Raw genomic sequence first — 18,391 nt, forward strand, 5'->3', positions numbered from 1 at the left:
CCGGTACCAGAAGGTAGCCTGATGCAGAGGACGGTGGGTTGTAAGTATGTGTTTGTAGAAACAGGTGAACATGTCAGCCGCTGCATCACTGATGTGTTTTAATAATGTTTTTAACAACAGGTTTATCTGGACATGGACATTTAATCATCAGCCAGGACGAAATCATCAGAACTGGAGACTGAAGCTTTTTGACAAATAAAACTGGTGAGTTTAAATCAAACTAGGCTAAAGGTACTGCAACCATGAGCAAAGGCAATGATGGCATCAGGTCTTCAGGTTCGCGGACTGTGTCTCTGGCAGATGAAACGCAGCTTGGTGGAGCAGTGCAAGTCGTTGAGGCGTCCATCATGATGAAGATGAGCACAGTCTTCATCTCCAGCACCAAGACCGTGACCAGTCCAGCTGTCCGGCTGGCCAGGTTTCCACCGCCTGGAGACCACGGACAACAAAAACCAATATAAAGATGTTGGAGAACGTTAGAATATCTCATTATATCCAGAATGAAGCAGATTAATTCACATCAACAGCATCAGTCTGCTACAAACAGAAACCAGATGTTTCACCTGCGGTTCATGATGTAGGGCGTCTGATTGACCCACTCCCACCTTCCTGTCCTCTCATCGGTCAGGCCCACCCAGTAGAAAGTACCGGTAGAATGACGGGTCACAAAGTCCTGGTCCAGAGACACGAATGTTTATAACAACGATCGATAATAAATGACGAACAGTTCTTTTTAAGACGGTAGGTCTGTTTTTATGCAGATGACACCATCTTTTATCCACTTTGGTCTCATAGCAGGTCATCATTCAGCCTGTTTCAGAGACAGATGGACGAAGAGACGTCTGTCTCACCCAGTCGTCGTCGTTCATGAGAATGACCAGGTGGGACTCGTGTCCGTTGCACCAGTCTCGGGCTTCGTGCCAGGACAACGTAGTCTTGCTGAACAGGTAACATCTGGAGCCAGAACTCTCCCAACCCAGAGGACAGCAGCTGGCTGAGGTTGAACCTGAGACACACGGGGACAGGTGGACAAGAGTCGGGACAGCTTCAGAAGAGGCAGATTACAGAAAAGTGGAGAAAGTAGAAAATTTTTCTATGTTTACCAGGTAAAAACTGTCATGAAAATAAAGCATTTCTGTAAATATTTAACAAAAAAATGAAAATGTGTTCATATACTGGGTGTATACTATGTGTGTATTTGGTTTGTAATTGGCGTGTGTTGGGCGTGTATGAAGTGTGTATTGGGTGTCTACTACGTGTGTATTGGGCGTGTATTGAGCTTATATTTGGTGTGCATTGGGTATGTACAACGTGTGTATTGGGTGTGTACTATGTGTGTATTGGGTTTGTAATTGGCGTGTATTGGGCGTGTATTTGGTGTGTATTGGGTGTGTACTATGTGTGTATTTGGTTTGTAATTGGCGTGTATTGGTCGTGTATGAAGTGTGTATTGGGTGTCTACTACGTGTGTATTGGGCGTGTGTATTGGGTGTCTACTACGTGTGTATTGGGCGTGTATGAAGTGTGTATTGGGCGTGTTCATTGGGCGTGTATTTGGATGAAGTGTGTATTGGGTGTGTGTGAAGTGTGTATTGGGCGTGTATAAAGTGTTTATTGGGCGTGTATGAAGTGTGTATTGGGCGTGTGTATTGGGTGTCTCCTACGTGTGTTTTGGGCGTATATGAAGTGTGTATTGGGCGTGTATGAAGTGTGTATTGGGCGTGTATGAAGTGTGTATTGCGCATGTATTTGGATGAAGTGTGTATTGGGCGTGTGTATTGGGTGTCTCCTACGTGTGTTTTGGGCATGTATGAAGTGTGTATTGGGCGTGTATGAAGTGTGTATTGGGCGTGTATGAAGTGTGTATTGCGCATGTATTTGGATGAAGTGTGTATTGGGCGTGTGTATTGGGTGTCTCCTACGTGTGTTTTGGGCGTGTATGAAGTGTGTATTGGGCGTGTACGAAGTGTGTATTGCGCATGTATTTGGATGAAGTGTGTATTGGGCGTGTATTTGGATGAAGTGTGTATTGGGCGTGTATTTGGATGAAGTGTGTATTGGGCGTGTGCGAAGTGTGTATTGGGCGTGTATTTGGATGAAGTGTGTATTGGGCGCGTGTATTGGGTGTCTCCTACGTGTGTTTTGGGCGTGTATGAAGTGTGTATTGGGCGTGTATGAAGTGTGTATTGCGCATGTATTTGGATGAAGTGTGTATTGGGCGTGTATGAAGTGTGTATTGGGCGTGTATGAAGTGTGTATTGCGCATGTATTTGGATGAAGTGTGTATTGGGCGTGTATGAAGTGTGTATTGGGCGTGTATGAAGTGTGTATTGCGCATGTATTTGGATGAAGTGTGTATTGGGCGTGTGTGAAGTGTGTATTGGGCGTGTATTTGGATGAAGTGTGTATTGGGCGTGTGTGAAGTGTGTATTGGGCGTGTATTTGGATGAAGTGTGTATTGGGCGTGTATGAAGTGTGTATTGGGCGTGTATTTGGATGAAGTGTGTATTGGGCGTGTGTGAAGTGTGTATTGGGCGTGTATTTGGATGAAGTGTGTATTGGGCGCGTGTATTGGGTGTCTCCTACGTGTGTTTTGGGCGTGTATGAAGTGTGTATTGGGCGTGTATGAAGTGTGTATTGGGTGTGTATGTGGATGAAGTGTGTATTGGGCGTGTATGAAGTGTGTATTGGGCGTGTATGACGTGTGTATTGGGCGTGTATGAAGTGTGTATTGGGTGTGTATGTGGATGAAGTGTGTATTGGGCGTGTATGAAGTGTGTATTGGGCGTGTATGACGTGTGTATTGGGCGTGTATGAAGTGTGTGATGTAAGTACTGTTGTTGATGATGCGCTCTAAGGAGCACTTGAGCGACTCGACCGTCCTCTTGATGGTGTCCAGAGTTGAAAGCTGCTTCAGAGCTTCAGACACTGAGAAAACACAGGACCCGTCAGCTGGTTTCACCCTAGCAGAAACGTATGACCGTTGCTCTGCAGCAGGGCCGGGTGTTATCTCCTACAACACGGGTGCCCAAGCCCAGTCCTCCAGATCTACTATCCTGGAACTTTTAGATGCAACCCTTCTTCAGTACGGCTGAATCAAATGGCTCAATTCCCTCCTCTCCTCCTCTGCAGCCGCCTGGTAACGAGCCAGTCATTTCATTCAGGCATGTTGGGGAAGGGTTGCATCTAAAAGTTGCAGGATTGTAGATCTGGAGGACGGGACTTGGGCACCCCTGGCCTATAACATCGCAATACTTTTTACTTTCTCATGATAAACAACATATAGAGTATATCTCCATTTTTTGGAAAATCTCTAAAGCTGTGTAAATGTTGAATTCAACACCATCATAAAAACAAAAGTAGATTCATTAAATGCGGTTCAAACAGAAAAATCAGAATAAAGATAAATTTAACTAACTTTACCAGTGTTTCCCTTACAGTGAGGGGGGGTCAATCCCTCCCCCCTCCAAACTACGAAGAAAACCACATGTAAATACTCAATGTTTGTGATCTAGTCCTTTTATATCACAGATTCAGCTTCTCTGGATACTTCAGGTATAAAACGAGGACACATGGAGTGTGTCCGACGCTTCGCCCAGCCCTGCTCTGCAGCGGTGCACCTGAGGTCAGCTGGTCCTTGTTTCCCTCCACGGCGAACTTCAGCCGTTGGACATCTTTAGCTGTGTCTGGAGCAGAGGACAGGACACGAGTCAGAATGAAGACAGCAGCTGCTTGGCGGACTTGGACAGGTGTGTTACCTTTGGTGAGCTGCTGGGCGACGTTCAGGGACTCTGTCAGGTTGGAAACTCTGTTCTCCACAGCCCACAGTCGGTTTAAAGTGTTGGTGTCTGCGCACACGACACATGGACGTATTTAGACAACGTTTCACTCATATTAGCAGATTTAAATGATCTAATCTGCAGTTGCTCACTAACTGCTGTTTGTTGATGTTTGATGCAGCAACATGTGGTTCAGTTATCGCAGCAGGTATCACAAAGACCCGTTCTGTTGCTGAAACCTCCCAGAACATTGAACACACCACAATATTAACACATCCCTCCCTCATCAGCTTTAATCAGTGGCAGACACAAGGTTTGAAAATAAGTGGCTGACATAATTCCCCGTGACCGCGGGGGGCTCTGGCTGGAGCCGTCCTCTGCTGCCTTCTGAGTGGGTCCGGGTGGTCTTCATGGTGGAGGGCTGGGGTTGGTGCTCTATGATAGCTGCTGATGGTCCAGGTCTCTGGGCCGCCCTAGTCTGCCTCTAGCCTCCGTAGAGACGTGGTCACATCTGCAGGATCACACTCATCTCTGATCCTCCTCATCCTCTTCATGCTGGCAGTCACCAAGTCAGTGCGTTTACACACTCAGAGATGCTTTGGTTGTTGTCGTGATGTGTGTTTGTTTGTTTTTTTAATTGTCTTGGTTTATTTTAGGATTTGTTTTCCCGTGAAAGCTGTAGGAAGGCTCTTGTATTGCTTTGTGCACCCTGCTGAAATGTTTTATGTAAAGCACTTTGAATAGTCTTGTACATGAAATGTGCTATACAAATAAATTTGCCTTGCCTAATAACTGAATTCATTTAACCACCATGTCAGTGAAACTCTGCTTCAGGTAGGTGTGTACTTAAACGATGTGCTCATGCTGCTTTTCACTTTGCTTGGAGTCAGAAATAGAAGTTTGGAATGATGTCACAGCCATGTTGACAGTTGTGCTAACTGACCAAGCTAGCTACTGTTAGCTAAACAAGCTGATAATACAACTACAAGGTCTTCTAGCCAACTTTTCTGGAAGGCTTTGCACTGGTTTTATTGGAAAGCACTTTGCTCATCTTTAAGTGTTGTGAAGAGCTATGTAAATAAATATTTATTGATTGATTGATAACAGCATTTTGTTCTGTTTAGAGCTTTCACTGATAGAGATTCAACATTACTCTGTGTGCAACTAATGTAATGAAGCATGAACTAATAAAATATTTTCAAAACATTTAATTTCTGCAGCATTCACTTCGCTTCTTTACGTGACCATTAAAATCAGATGTCTGTGAGTAATCAGATTACTGTGATCTAATCTATCTACATCCACTTTTAAAACACAATATTTGTAAAACCTTGTCCTACATTTACCATTTCATTCTTAGTTATTTTGGAGTATACACGTAGTGACATAACTTCCTGTTATTTTCTTTGTTGAGCATGGTGGCGCCTGTGGTCTTAGCGCGAGCTACTAATGTGGGAGCCAGCAGTCCTAACGCTAGCTGCTACTGTGGGAGCCAGCAGTCCTAACGCTAGCTGCTAATGTGGGAGCCAGCAGTCCTAACGCTAGCTGCTAATGTGGGAGCCAGCAGTCCTAACGCTAGCAGCTACTGTGGGAGCCAGCAGTCCTAACGCTAGCTACTAATGTGGGAGCCAGCAGTTCTAACGCTAGCTGCTACTGTGGGAGCCAGCAGTCCTAACGCTAGCTGCTAATGTGGGAGCCAGCAGTCCTAACGCTAGCTGCTAATGTGGGAGCCAGCAGTCCTAACGCTAGCTGCTAATGTGGCTAGCTACTAATGTGGGAGCCAGCAGTCTTTACGCTAGCTGCTAATGTGGGAGCCAGCAGTCCTAACGCTAGCTGCTAATGTGGCTAGCTACTAATGTGGGAGCCAGCAGTCCTAACGCTAGCTGCTAATGTGGGAGCCAGCAGTCCTAACGCTAGCTGCTAATGTGGGAGCCAGCAGTCCTAGCGCTAGCTGCTAATGTGGGAGCCAGCAGTCCAAACGCTAGCTGCTAATGTGGGAACCAGCAGTCCAAACGCTAGCTGCTAATGTGGGAACCAGCAGTCCTAGCGCTAGCTGCTAATGTGGGAGCCAGCAGTCCTAACGCTAGCTGCTAATGTGGGAGCCAGCAGTCCTAGCGCTAGCTGCTAATGTGGGAGCCAGCAGTCCAAACGCTAGCTGCTAATGTGGGAGCCAGCAGTCCTAGCGCTAGCTGCTAATGTGGGAGCCAGCAGTCCTAACGCTAGCTGCTAATGTGGGAGCCAGCAGTCCTAGCGCTAGCTGCTAATGTGGGAGCCAGCAGTCCTAACGCTAGCTGCTAATGTGGGAGCCAGCAGTCCTAACGCTAGCTGCTAATGTGGGAGCCAGCAGTCCAGCTGTCCTCCTCTCCCCCAGGAGACAAACTGTCCACCATCATGGATAACACCTCCCACCCTCAGCTTCAGACTGTGGGGCCTTCAGCAGCTCCTACAGTAACAGACTCAGACATCCAGGTGTAGGACGGACCGCAGGTGCTTCATACCAAACACCGTCAGACTGTTTAATGCTGCACTATAGTTCTGTTATTGTAACAAACTTCTTCATACCTCAGTAGGCCTGAAGTTTACTGATGTTTCATCACTGCTCCGTTTACTGATTCCTAGCTGCACTTTATGGTCGTTTTCCATTCCACACATCATACGGTTAATCATATCTTCTATAAATCCATGTTCATCTGTGTAAAAACACCTCTCCCCTGGACATCACACTGGGTGAGGCTGTGTATATAAGTACTGTTTCTCTCATTATTATTTACTATTTATTGTACATACTGGTTTTTATTTCTTTATTTTGTCTATTTAATGTCTCCTTTACTTTGAGCTGCTGTAACAGTGATATTTCCCACCGTGGGATCAATAAAGGCTCTTATCTTAGACAACAAGCTCTACGTTGGAACGTCTTATTTCATTTATACTCCGACTTCCTGCTGCTGCACGTCATCCTGTTTTTCTTTGTGGTATTGTTTCCGTCTTTTTAATGGAAAACCATTTATTATTTAGGAACTCTTGATGACTGCCAGCTCTGTTTCTCTGTAAAAGCTGGAGGAAATTCTCTGCTGTGTTTCTGTACAGGTGTAGCAGCTGCTGTCTGCTGATAGGCTGGATTGAAGCTGCTGCTTCTATCTGGGCTGTTTCTGTCTCCTCTTTCTTCTTTCTGCTTCTTTTTGCTGTCTTCCTCCTTTTTCTGTCCCCTCCGGTCGGGTCCAGCAGCTTCCATAGATCCCATCATTCACAGCGGGTAAGTAAGAGTACGTCAGCCAGTCAGCCAGTCAGTCAGCCAGCCAGTCAGCCAGTCAGTCAGTCAGCCAGTCAGTCAGCCAGCCAGTCAGTCAGTCAGCCAGTCAGCCAGTCAGCCAGTCAGTCAGTCAGCCAGTCAGTAAATAAATAATTTTATCAAGAGGAGCTTTATATCTATAAGCCTCCTCTTGACAAAGCAAAGCCAGACCATCATTCTGCTGCTATGACGGATACAAAAAGAAAAAAGGACGACCATAAGAAGACGGAGTAAATCAGATATAACCAGCAGGAAAACATCAGAGAGAAATCTGTGTGTGTTCATCTGATAAAGCGTAACTAGATTATTCTGTGTCCAGGACCTCCTGAAGAATCTGACTACTGCAGAAATCAGAAAATCAGACTGTTGGTGAGCCTCTAATGTTTTTTAACACGAGGCAGCCATGTTGGATTTTAGGTCGGGGCTGCTGAACCTCTTGACCTGTGGTTTTGTTCCAGTTGGTTGTTCAGACCAGAATCTCTACGTAGTCCCCAGCAGAGACTGGGAGGAGGCTGCTGATGAAGAACAGGTAAAAACATGCGGACCTTTGAGGATGCAGTGGTCCTGATAAGACCTGGAGAACCGGACCCAGTTTAACTCCTGTACTGGTGTGGGTGTACTCACTGGTGGCTCCCAGCGCTATGATCAGAACCAGAATGAGCGCAGCCGTCAGGCCTGGGAACAACCAGCTTCTGAACCTGGAGGGTCCCGAGAAAGATATGGGACGTGTCTCTGATGGACAGAGAGAGGGACGGATGTTATCAGGAACGTAGTCTTCTGGCTTCAGCCACCGCAGACGGACGCTTACCTTTGTTCCAGAAGGAGCTGCTGTCATCCTCGTTGTCGTGGTATTCAGTTGTCATGGCGACGTCTCCGTCTGTCTTCGTGGAGCTGACTCGTGTCCGTCCTCGTCTTTGTCTCAGGACAATGAAAGCAGACAGTGTGACTGTCCAAACACGTGCAGCAGAGAGCTGCAGGTCATCGTCCACAAAGTGCACTTTGACCTGGAAAACAGAGCCTGTGTCCACATGTTGGGACATGAGGGACGGAGGTGGAAACACTAGACCTGTTTCTGAGCAAGAACCAGAATCTCACGCCGTCCTCGACCTCCATCTTTTATTTATTTCTGCCTCTGTTTATATCACATTACAAACGTTTACAGACATTTAAATGGTTTTGACGTCCTCTGGGTTGGACTGCAGGTGGGCACTGGTGGAGTCTTCAGGTGCTCTGGTTTGGGTCAACAGCAGGGTCAGGACCTGACTCTTTGTGGGCGGAGTCTGTGGCAGGTGTGTTCAGGTGTGCACACTGTGCTTCTGACAGATGAAGCGTACCTTCATGGTGCAGAACATGTCGTTAAGGTGTCCGTTGTCATGGAGATGAGCGCAGTCTTCGGTACCGTGACCGTAGACGCTCCAGTTGTCGGGCTGCCCGGGTGCCCACCGCCTAGAAACACAGCAAACACCTCAAATCCCAAACCGAGGACCAGGTAAGACCTGGATCAGAGGTGGAACATACCTGCGCTCCAGCGTGTACGGTGTCTGGTTCACCCACTCCCACTTCCCCGTCCTCCAGTCAGACAAGCCCACCCAGTAAAAGTTAGGAACCGAACGCCGGGTCACAAAGTCCTGCAGATAGAAGACACACATGTCCCAGATTTAACACCTGAGCTTGACAGGTGAAACATGACGAGTAGCAGGGTGAGACGCATCCATTTGCAGTTAGGACATTTTTAGTATATCAATAATAATATAATGGGTGAGATTTTTATTCACATCATATCCATTATTCATTCCCTCCTCGTTCATACCAGGTGATGCTAACCTACATGTAGCCACACCTGATCTGGGGCAGACTGACAGAAACATGGCAGCCAATCCACGCCTACGGCCTCCCCGACCTCCACCCAACATTCATCCACATTTATACAGGTAGACTCACACAGGTAGATTCGTACAGGTAGATTCATACAGGTAGATTTGTACAGGTAGATTCGTACAGGTAGATTTGTACAGGTAGATTCATACAGGTAGATTTGTACAGGTAGACTCATACAGGTAGATTCATACAGGTAGACTCATACAGGTAGATTCATACAGGTAGATTTGTACAGGTAGACTCATACAGGTAGATTCGTACAGGTAGATTCATACAGGTAGATTCATAGAGGTAGACTCATACAGGTAGATTTGTACAGGTAGATTCATACAGGTAGACTCATACAGGTAGATTTGTACAGGTAGACTCATACAGGTAGATTCGTACAGGTAGATTCATACAGGTAGATTCATAGAGGTAGACTCATACAGGTAGATTTGTACAGGTAGATTCATACAGGTAGACTCATACAGGTAGATTTGTACAGGTAGACTCATACAGGTAGATTCGTACAGGTAGACTCATACAGGTAGATTTGTACAGGTAGACTCATACAGGTAGATTCATACAGGTAGATTTGTACAGGTAGACTCATACAGGTAGATTCGTACAGGTAGATTCATACAGGTAGATTCATAGAGGTAGACTCATACAGGTAGATTTGTACAGGTAGATTCATACAGGTAGACTCATACAGGTAGATTTGTACAGGTAGATTCATACAGGTAGATTCATACAGGTAGACTCATACAGGTAGATTTGTACAGGTAGATTCATACAGGTAGATTCATACAGGTAGATTCATACAGGTAGATTTGTACAGGTAGACCCATACAGGTAGATTCATACAGGTAGATTCATACAGGTAGATTCGTACAGGTAGATTCATACAGGTAGATTCATAGAGGTAGACTCATACAGGTAGATTCATACAGGTAGATTCATACAGGTAGACTCATACAGGTAGATTCATACAGGTAGACTCATACAGGTAGATTCATACAGGTTGACTCATACAGGTAGATTCATACAGGTAGATTCATACAGGTTGACTCATACAGGTAGATTTGTACAGGTAGATTCATACAGGTAGATTCATACAGGTAGGCAGGACGACCTGCTGTATCACCTGAGCTACTGCCTATTAAAAAATAGAAATGATAAAACAATATTTCAGGATGGACGACACCGAGACAGAGAGAGGTCCTTCAGGTCCTCCTCCTCATCATCATCAGTTAGATGATGATGATGTGATGTGAAAGCAGGACCTGGGCATGTCTCGGCGTGTCCCAGGATGAGTTAACACACGGTTCTGGTTGATCCTGTTCCCACAGACCTGCGGTGAGACTGTTTAACCCACCTGGGGGGTTGCTGGAGTCACACCTGGGGAATCTATCCAGTAGTCAGTGTCAGTACCATTAAACTGGTTTTTACCCTCGTATCTGCCCATCCTGCTGGACCCCGACGCCAGACCTGTACAAGACTCAGAACATGATAACCTCTTTCAGTTCATTGGTTGACTTTGAATTGACTCCACCCACAGGATGATGGATTGACTCCACCCCACAGGATGATGGATTGACTCCACCCCACAGGAAGATGGATTGACTCCACCCCACAGAAAGATGAACTGACTCCTCCCCACAGGATGATGAACTGACTCCACCCCACAGGTAGATGAATTGATTCCACCCCACAGGAAGATGGATTGACTCCACCCCACAAGTAGATGAATTGACTCCACCCCACAGGAAGATGGATTGACTCCACCCCACAAGTAGATGAATTGACTCCACCCCTCAGGAAGATGGATTGACTTCACCCCACAGGATGATGGATTGACTCCACCCCACAGGATGATGGATTGACTCCACCCCACAGGAAGATGGATTGACTCCACCCCACAGGATGATGGATTGACTCCACCCCACAGGAAGATAGATTGACTCCACCCCACAGGTAGATGAATTGACTCCACCCCACAGGATGATGGCTTGACTCCACCCCACAGGAAGATGGATTGACTCCACCCCACAGGATGATGGATTGACTCCACCCCACAGGAAGATAGATTGACTCCACCCCACAGGTAGATGAATTGACTCCACCCCACAGGATGATGGCTTGACTCCACCCCACAGGAAGATGGATTGACTCCACCCCACAGGAAGATAGATTGACTCCACCCCACAGGAAGATAGATTGACTCCACCCCACAGGTAGATGAATTGACTCCACCCCACAGGATGATGGCTTGACTCCACCCCACAGGAAGATGGATTGACTCCACCCCACAGGAAGATGGATTGACTCCACCCCACAGAAAGATGAACTGACTCCTCCCCACAGGATGATGAACTGACTCCACCCCACAGGTAGATGAATTGATTCCACCCCACAGGAAGATGGATTGACTCCACCCCACAAGTAGATGAATTGACTCCACCCCACAGGAAGATGGATTGACTTCACCCCACAGGATGATGGATTGACTCCACCCTACAGGATGATGGATTGACTCCACCCCACAGAAAGATGAACTGACTCCACCCCACAGGATGATGAACTGACTCCACCCCACAGGTAGATGAATTGATTCCACCCCACAGGAAGATGGATTGACTCCACCCCACAAGTAGATGAATTGACTCCACCCCACAGGAAGATGGATTGACTCCACCCCACAGGAAGATGGATTGACTCCACCCCACAGAAAGATGAACTGACTCCTCCCCACAGGATGATGAACTGACTCCACCCCACAGGTAGATGAATTGATTCCACCCCACAGGAAGATGGATTGACTCCACCCCACAAGTAGATGAATTGACTCCACCCCACAGGAAGATGGATTGACTCCACCCCACAAGTAGATGAATTGACTCCACCCCTCAGGAAGATGGATTGACTTCACCCCACAGGATGATGGATTGACTCCACCCCACAGGATGATGGATTGACTCCACCCCACAGGAAGATGGATTGACTCCACCCCACAGGATGATGGATTGACTCCACCCCACAGGAAGATAGATTGACTCCACCCCACAGGTAGATGAATTGACTCCACCCCACAGGATGATGGCTTGACTCCACCCCACAGGAAGATGGATTGACTCCACCCCACAGGATGATGGATTGACTCCACCCCACAGGAAGATAGATTGACTCCACCCCACAGGTAGATGAATTGACTCCACCCCACAGGATGATGGCTTGACTCCACCCCACAGGATGATGGATTGACTCCACCCCACAGGATGATGGATTGACTCCACCCCACAGGAAGATAGATTGACTCCACCCCACAGGTAGATGGATTGACTCCACCCCACAGGATAATGGATTGACTCCACCCCACAGGAAGACTGACTCCACCCCACAGGAAGATGGACTGATTCCACCCCACAGGATGATGGCTTGACTCCACCCCACAGGAAGATGGATTGACTCCACCTCACAGGATAATGGATTGACTCCACCACACAGGAAGATGGATTGACTCCACCCCACAGAATGATGGATTGACTCCACCCCACAGGAAGATGGATTGACTCCACCCCACAGAATGACGGATTGACTCCACCCCACAGGATAATGGATTGACTCCACCCCACAGGAAGATGGATTGACTCCACCCCACAGGATGATGGATTGACTCCACCCCACAGGATGATGGATTGACTCCACCCCACAGGAAGATTGATTGACTCCACCCCACAGGAAGATGGATTGACTCCACCCCACAGGAAGATGGATTGACTCCACCCCACAGGATGATGGATTGACTCCACCCCACAGGAAGATGGATTGACTCCACCCCACAGGATAATGGATTGACTCCACCCCACAGAAAGATGGATTGACTCCACCCCACAGGAAGATTGATTGACTCCACCCCACAGGATGATGGATTGACTCCACCCCACAGGAAGATGGATTGACTCCACCCCACAGGATAATGGATTGACTCCACCCCACAGGAAGATGGCTTGACTCCACCCCACAGGAAGATGGATTGACTCCACCCCACAGGAAGATGAATTGACTCCACCCCACAGGAAGATGAATTGACTCCACCCCACAGGATAATGGATTGACTCCACCCCAAAGGATGATGGATTGACTCCACCCCACAGGAAGATGAATTGACTCCACCCCACAGGAAGATGGATTGACTCCACCCCACAGGAAGATGAATTGACTCAACCCCACAGGAAGATGGATTAGCTCCACCCAACAGGAAGATGGATTGACTCCACCCCACAGGAAGATGGATTGACTCCACCCCACAGGATAATGGATTGACTCCACCCCACAGGAAGATGGCTTGACTCCACCCCACAGGAAGATGGATTGACTCCACCCCACAGGAAGATGAATTGACTCCACCCCACAGGAAGATGAATTGACTCCACCCCACAGGATAATGGATTGACTCCACCCCAAAGGATGATGGATTGACTCCACCCCACAGGAAGATGAATTGACTCAACCCCACAGGAAGATGGATTGACTCAACCCCACAGGAAGATGGATTAGCTCCACCCCACAGGAAGATGGATTAGCTCCACCCCACAGGAAGATGGATTGACTCCACCCCACAGGAAGATGAATTGACTCAACCCCACAGGAAGATGGATTAGCTCCACCCCACAGGAAGATGGATTAGCTCCACCCCACAGGAAGATGGATTGGCTCCACCCACCAGGAAGATGTGTGGTATGACAGGTTTTCATGTTGAACTCACACCACCCTGCTGCCTCCATCACTGCTTATTTGACAGGACTATAGTCTGAACTAAATGTCCAAAATGTTTGGACAACCGGTCGAAAGACCTGGACAGAGCAAGGTATTCTGGGAAATGAAGTGCTGTTCTATCATTTCCCACAATTTGAAAGTTTTAATGATCTGCTTTATAAAGAAAGTTCTTAATGTTGATTTGTGGTAAAAGATCCCAGTTTATATAAAGTATAGTGTGTTTAAGGCCCAGAGAATCACATCAGCATGGAATTCATGATGTACTCGATTCCTAGGTCCCAGAGGAGATAAACAGGTGATGGACAGACGGAGGGACGGACAAAGTGATGGACGGGTGTCTTACCCACTCCTTGTCGGTGTGCAGGATGACCAGGTGAGAATTCTGCTGCTCGCACCAGATTCTGGACTCGTTCCAGGACAGAGAGTCCACACTGAAGAAGTAACAGTCAGAACCGAACAGAGTCCACTGCAGAGGACAACAATGTCCCGGAGACGAGCCTGAGACACATACAGGATGTTAACGTGTGTCCATCTGGATGTGGACATGACTCAATGTCTCCATGTGTGGATGTGGACATGTCTCCATGTGTCTGTGTGTGTATGTGGACATTTCTCAATGTCTCTGTGTGTGGATGTGGACATGTCTCTGTGTGTGGTGGACATGTCTCTGTGTTCGGATGTGGACATGTCTCTGTGTGTGGATGTGGACATGTCTCCATGTCTCTGTGTGTGGATGTGGACATGTCTCCATGTCTCTGTGTGTGGTGGACATGTTTCCATGTCTCTGTGTGTGTATGTGGACATTTCTCAATGTCTCTGTGTGTGGATGTGGACATGTCTCTGTGTGTGGATGTGGACATGTCTCCATGTCTCTGTGTGTGGTGGACATGTTTCCATGTCTCTGTGTGTGTATGTGGACATTTCTCAATGTCTCTGTGTGTGGATGTGGACATGTCTCCATATCTCTGTGTGTGGATGTGGACATGTCTCCATGTCTCTGTGTGTGGTGGACATGTTTCCATGTCTCTGTGTGTGTATGTGGACATTTCTCAATGTCTCTGTGTGTGGATGTGGACATGTCTCTGTGTGTAGATGTGGACATGTCTCCATGTCTCTGTGTGTGGACGTGGACATGTCTCTGTGTGTGGATGTGGACATGTCTCCATGTCTCTGTGTGTGGACGTGGACATGTGTCTGTGTGTGGTGGACATGTCTCTGTGTGTGGATGTGGACATGTCTCTGTGTGGATGTGGACATGTCTCCATGTCTCTGTGTGTGGATGTAGACATGTCTCTGTGTGTGGATGTGGACATGTCTCCATGTCTCTGTGTGTGGATGTGGACATGTCTCTGTGTGTGGATGTGGACATGTCTCCATGTCTCTGTGTGTGGTGGACATATCTCTGTGTGTGGACGTGGACATGTCTCTGTGTGTGGATGTGGACATGTCTCCATGTCTCTGTGTGTGGATGTGGACATGTCTCTGTGTGTGGTGGACATGTCTCTGTGTGTGGACGTGGACATGTCTCTGTGTGTGGATGTGGACATGTCTCCATGTCTCTGTGTGTGGATGTGGACATGTCTCTGTGTGTGGATGTGGACATGTCTCCATGTCTCTGTGTGTGGATGTGGACATGTCTCTGTGTGTGGTGGACATGTCTCTGTGTGTGGACGTGGACATGTCTCTGTGTGTGGACGTGGACATGTCTCTGTGTGTGGACGTAGACATGTCTCTGTGTGTGGATGTGGACTTGTCTCCATGTCTCTGTGTGTGGATGTCTCCATGTCTCTGTGTGTGGATGTGGACATGTCTCTGTGTGTGGATGTGGACATGTCTCCATGTCTCTGTGTGTGGATGTGGACATGTCTCTGTGTGTGGTGGACATGTCTCTGTGTGTGGACGTGGACATGTCTCTGTGTGTGGACGTGGACATGTCTCTGTGTGTGGACGTAGACATGTCTCTGTGTGTGGATGTGGACTTGTCTCCATGTCTCTGTGTGTGGATGTCTCCATGTCTCTGTGTGTGGATGTGGACATGTCTCTGTGTGTGGACGTGGACATGTCTCTGTGTGTGGATGTGGATATGTCTCCATGTCTCTGTGTGTGGATGTGGACATGTCTCTGTGTGTGGACGTGGACATGTCTCTGTGTGTGGACGTGGACATGTCTCTGTGTGTGGACGTGGACATGTGTCTGTGTGTAGTGGACATGTCTCTGTGTGTGGACGTGGACATGTCTCTGTGTGTGGTGGACATGTCTCTGTGTTCGGATGTGGACATGTCTCTGTGTATGGATGTGGACATGTCTCCATGTCTCTGTGTGTGGACGTGGACATGTCTCTGTGTGTGGACATGTCTCCATGTCTCTGTGTGTGGACGTGGACATGTCTCCATGTCTCTGTGTGTGGATGTGGACATGTCTCCATGTCTCTGTGTGTGGATGTCTCCATGTCTCTGTGTGTGGATGTGGACATGTCTCTGTGTGTGGTGGACATGTCTCTGTGTGTGGACGTGGGCATGTCTCTGTGTGTGGACGTGGACATGTCTCTGTGTGTGGTGGACATGTCTCTGTGTGTGGATGTGGACATGTCTCTGTGTCCTCCAGTGTGGACGTACTGTTGTTGATGATGTGTTGGAGGGAACACGTGATGGCAGCGACGCTCTGGCTCAGAGACTCCACCTTGTCCAGACTCTTCAAGGCGTCCAGAGCTGAAAACAGACCCGGACTCAGACTGGATCTGGTTTTGAACTCAGGCGGTTTTTCTTGTGAGACTGACCTGAGATCAGCTGGTCCTTGTTGTTCTGCACAGCAAACTGCAGCCGCTGGACGTCTTCAGCTGTCTCTGTACCAGAGGAGACATGTTAGCATGTTAGCATTGTTAGCTGAAACATCGGAGGCGGTTCGTAGGAGGACAAACGTCTTCATGGTCAGCCTGAAGGTCAAACAGCGAGGAGCACATGGAGAGAAGGAGGTGTGGAAGCAGAGAGCAATCATCTGAACATCTGCCCCACAGGCTGGAGGCGGGAGCATCATGGTGGGGGCTGTATCTAACTGGAGGACAGAACGATGAAGAGACTGTAGAAGAAGGACTGACCGAGTCCGTCTCCATGAAGCCTGAAGCATGGAGACGTAAAGAAATGATAGATTTCATGAGGTTTATTAGATCTGGATTAGAAGACCTGATCCCGGGAGAAACTGTTCCTCTGTGTGTCTGATTTAAAAGCGTGAGGATGAGGATGGTGAGGAAGCTGTGTGTTACCGTGAACGTGCTGCAGTGAGGCGTTCAGGGTCTGGATGGCGTCGATCAGGTGGGAAACTCTCTGCTCTGCAGACCCCAGGCGGCTGGACGTCCGAACATCTGGTCACAGAGGACACATGTGGTTTCAGTCCAGACTTCCTGTCTATCAGACGGAGTTTCCTGGAAACGAGCTGATCAGGGAGCAGCGTGGTCGATGCAGCAAATGATCTACCGTCATTTTACCGTCATTCTGATAAATGAATAAAAATGGCTTCCAACGCACAAAGAAATAAAAGTCTGACTCAAACAGGACGAAGACGTGGGAGCCGATCATCACTAGTGATTGGCTGCATGGTATGTCCATCAAACTAAAGCCCCGCCCCTTCCTGTGTAGCTTCTGGTGAAAGGTATGTCACTCTTGAAGGAAGCGGCTCTTCTCGGCCCCCCTCATTCCTCCTCATTTCCTGAACCCACTTCATCCCATTTAAGGCCGTGGTGGGCGGAGCCTAACACTGTCATCAGGTGAGAGGTGGAGCTAACCTGGGTGCATCATCTGTCTATGACTGTGGGAAGTTATGTGTGTGGACTTACTGGTGGCCCCCAGCACGATGATGATGATGAGGAGGACTGCAGCCATCAGCCCAGGAAACAACCAGCGTCTGAACCTGGACACACCTGGGACAGGGACCGGTGGGGTCTCTGAGGGACAGAAAGACAGACAGGTGGACACTTAACACTGCTGGTAAAACCAGCAACCTCTATAATCACCTACACACCTTTGGTCCAGAGGTGGGTGGGGTCTATCTCATTTTCATAACGGTAGTCTGTATCCATGGTGATGGGCGGATGTCCACAGAGCTGGACCTGAACTCGGATCCAGTCTGGAGAAACAAAACCAGGTTTACAGGAACAACCAACTTAAACACAACCTTTAAATTCTTTAAGGAGACACGACATCTCCTTTAATCTGACTTTTAATCTTTCATTTTATTCCAGCTTCCTGTTGCTCTACACTCGCAGCTCTGAAGACACCGTTCCTCTGGTTCACATGAAACCAGAATCCCGTCCCCCCTCTTTATCCCCAGCAGAACATAAGCAACATGTCAGGTGGTGGAACGGAGACATTTCCCCATGTGATGGAAAATATGAGCTGATGCAGCAACACGTCTGGTTTCCAGTAGAAAATCATGTCTGCTTTTAATACAGAACATCACCAGCATCCAGCCTTGTCCCCAGCACACAGAGATTCCTCCTGATTCTCTGAATCTTCTGATGATATTCTACACTGTAGATGGAGGATCTTCAAAGTCTGAGGAACATTTTTTTTAAATTGTTCCAAAGTTTTAGATCCAGTTTGTCTCAGATTGGTGAAGCTCTGTCCATCTTTCCCTCTGAGAGACTCTGCCTCTCTGAAATGCTCCTTCATGTTACTGACCTGTTGCTAGG

The 18,391-nt window shown here is 47.9% G+C and overlaps 1 protein-coding gene and 1 pseudogene across 1 annotated transcript in view; both read right to left on the reverse strand.

The window, feature by feature from the left end:
- Nucleotides 1-78: 78 nt before the first annotated feature.
- On the reverse strand, nucleotides 79-8,123 carry LOC121640468 (annotated as a pseudogene).
- A 57-nt stretch (nucleotides 8,124-8,180) lies between these two features.
- The window catches only part of LOC121640535 (asialoglycoprotein receptor 2-like), a 10,723-nt gene continuing 512 nt past the window's right edge, over nucleotides 8,181-18,391 (reverse strand). The window contains exons 2-9 of the mRNA XM_041986360.1: nucleotides 17,722-17,826; nucleotides 17,537-17,644; nucleotides 16,967-17,065; nucleotides 16,484-16,549; nucleotides 16,323-16,415; nucleotides 14,051-14,205; nucleotides 8,587-8,696; nucleotides 8,181-8,514 (exon numbers count right to left, since the gene is read on the reverse strand). Coding sequence (XP_041842294.1) covers nucleotides 8,364-8,514; nucleotides 8,587-8,696; nucleotides 14,051-14,205; nucleotides 16,323-16,415; nucleotides 16,484-16,549; nucleotides 16,967-17,065; nucleotides 17,537-17,644; nucleotides 17,722-17,779 — 840 coding nt within the window. The 5' untranslated portion in view covers nucleotides 17,780-17,826 and the 3' untranslated portion in view covers nucleotides 8,181-8,363. The remainder of the gene's footprint in view (nucleotides 8,515-8,586; nucleotides 8,697-14,050; nucleotides 14,206-16,322; nucleotides 16,416-16,483; nucleotides 16,550-16,966; nucleotides 17,066-17,536; nucleotides 17,645-17,721; nucleotides 17,827-18,391) is intronic.

Source organism: Melanotaenia boesemani, chromosome 5 (genome assembly GCF_017639745.1).
Source record: "Melanotaenia boesemani isolate fMelBoe1 chromosome 5, fMelBoe1.pri, whole genome shotgun sequence".
In the NCBI taxonomy this organism is placed as follows: domain Eukaryota; kingdom Metazoa; phylum Chordata; class Actinopteri; order Atheriniformes; family Melanotaeniidae; genus Melanotaenia; species Melanotaenia boesemani.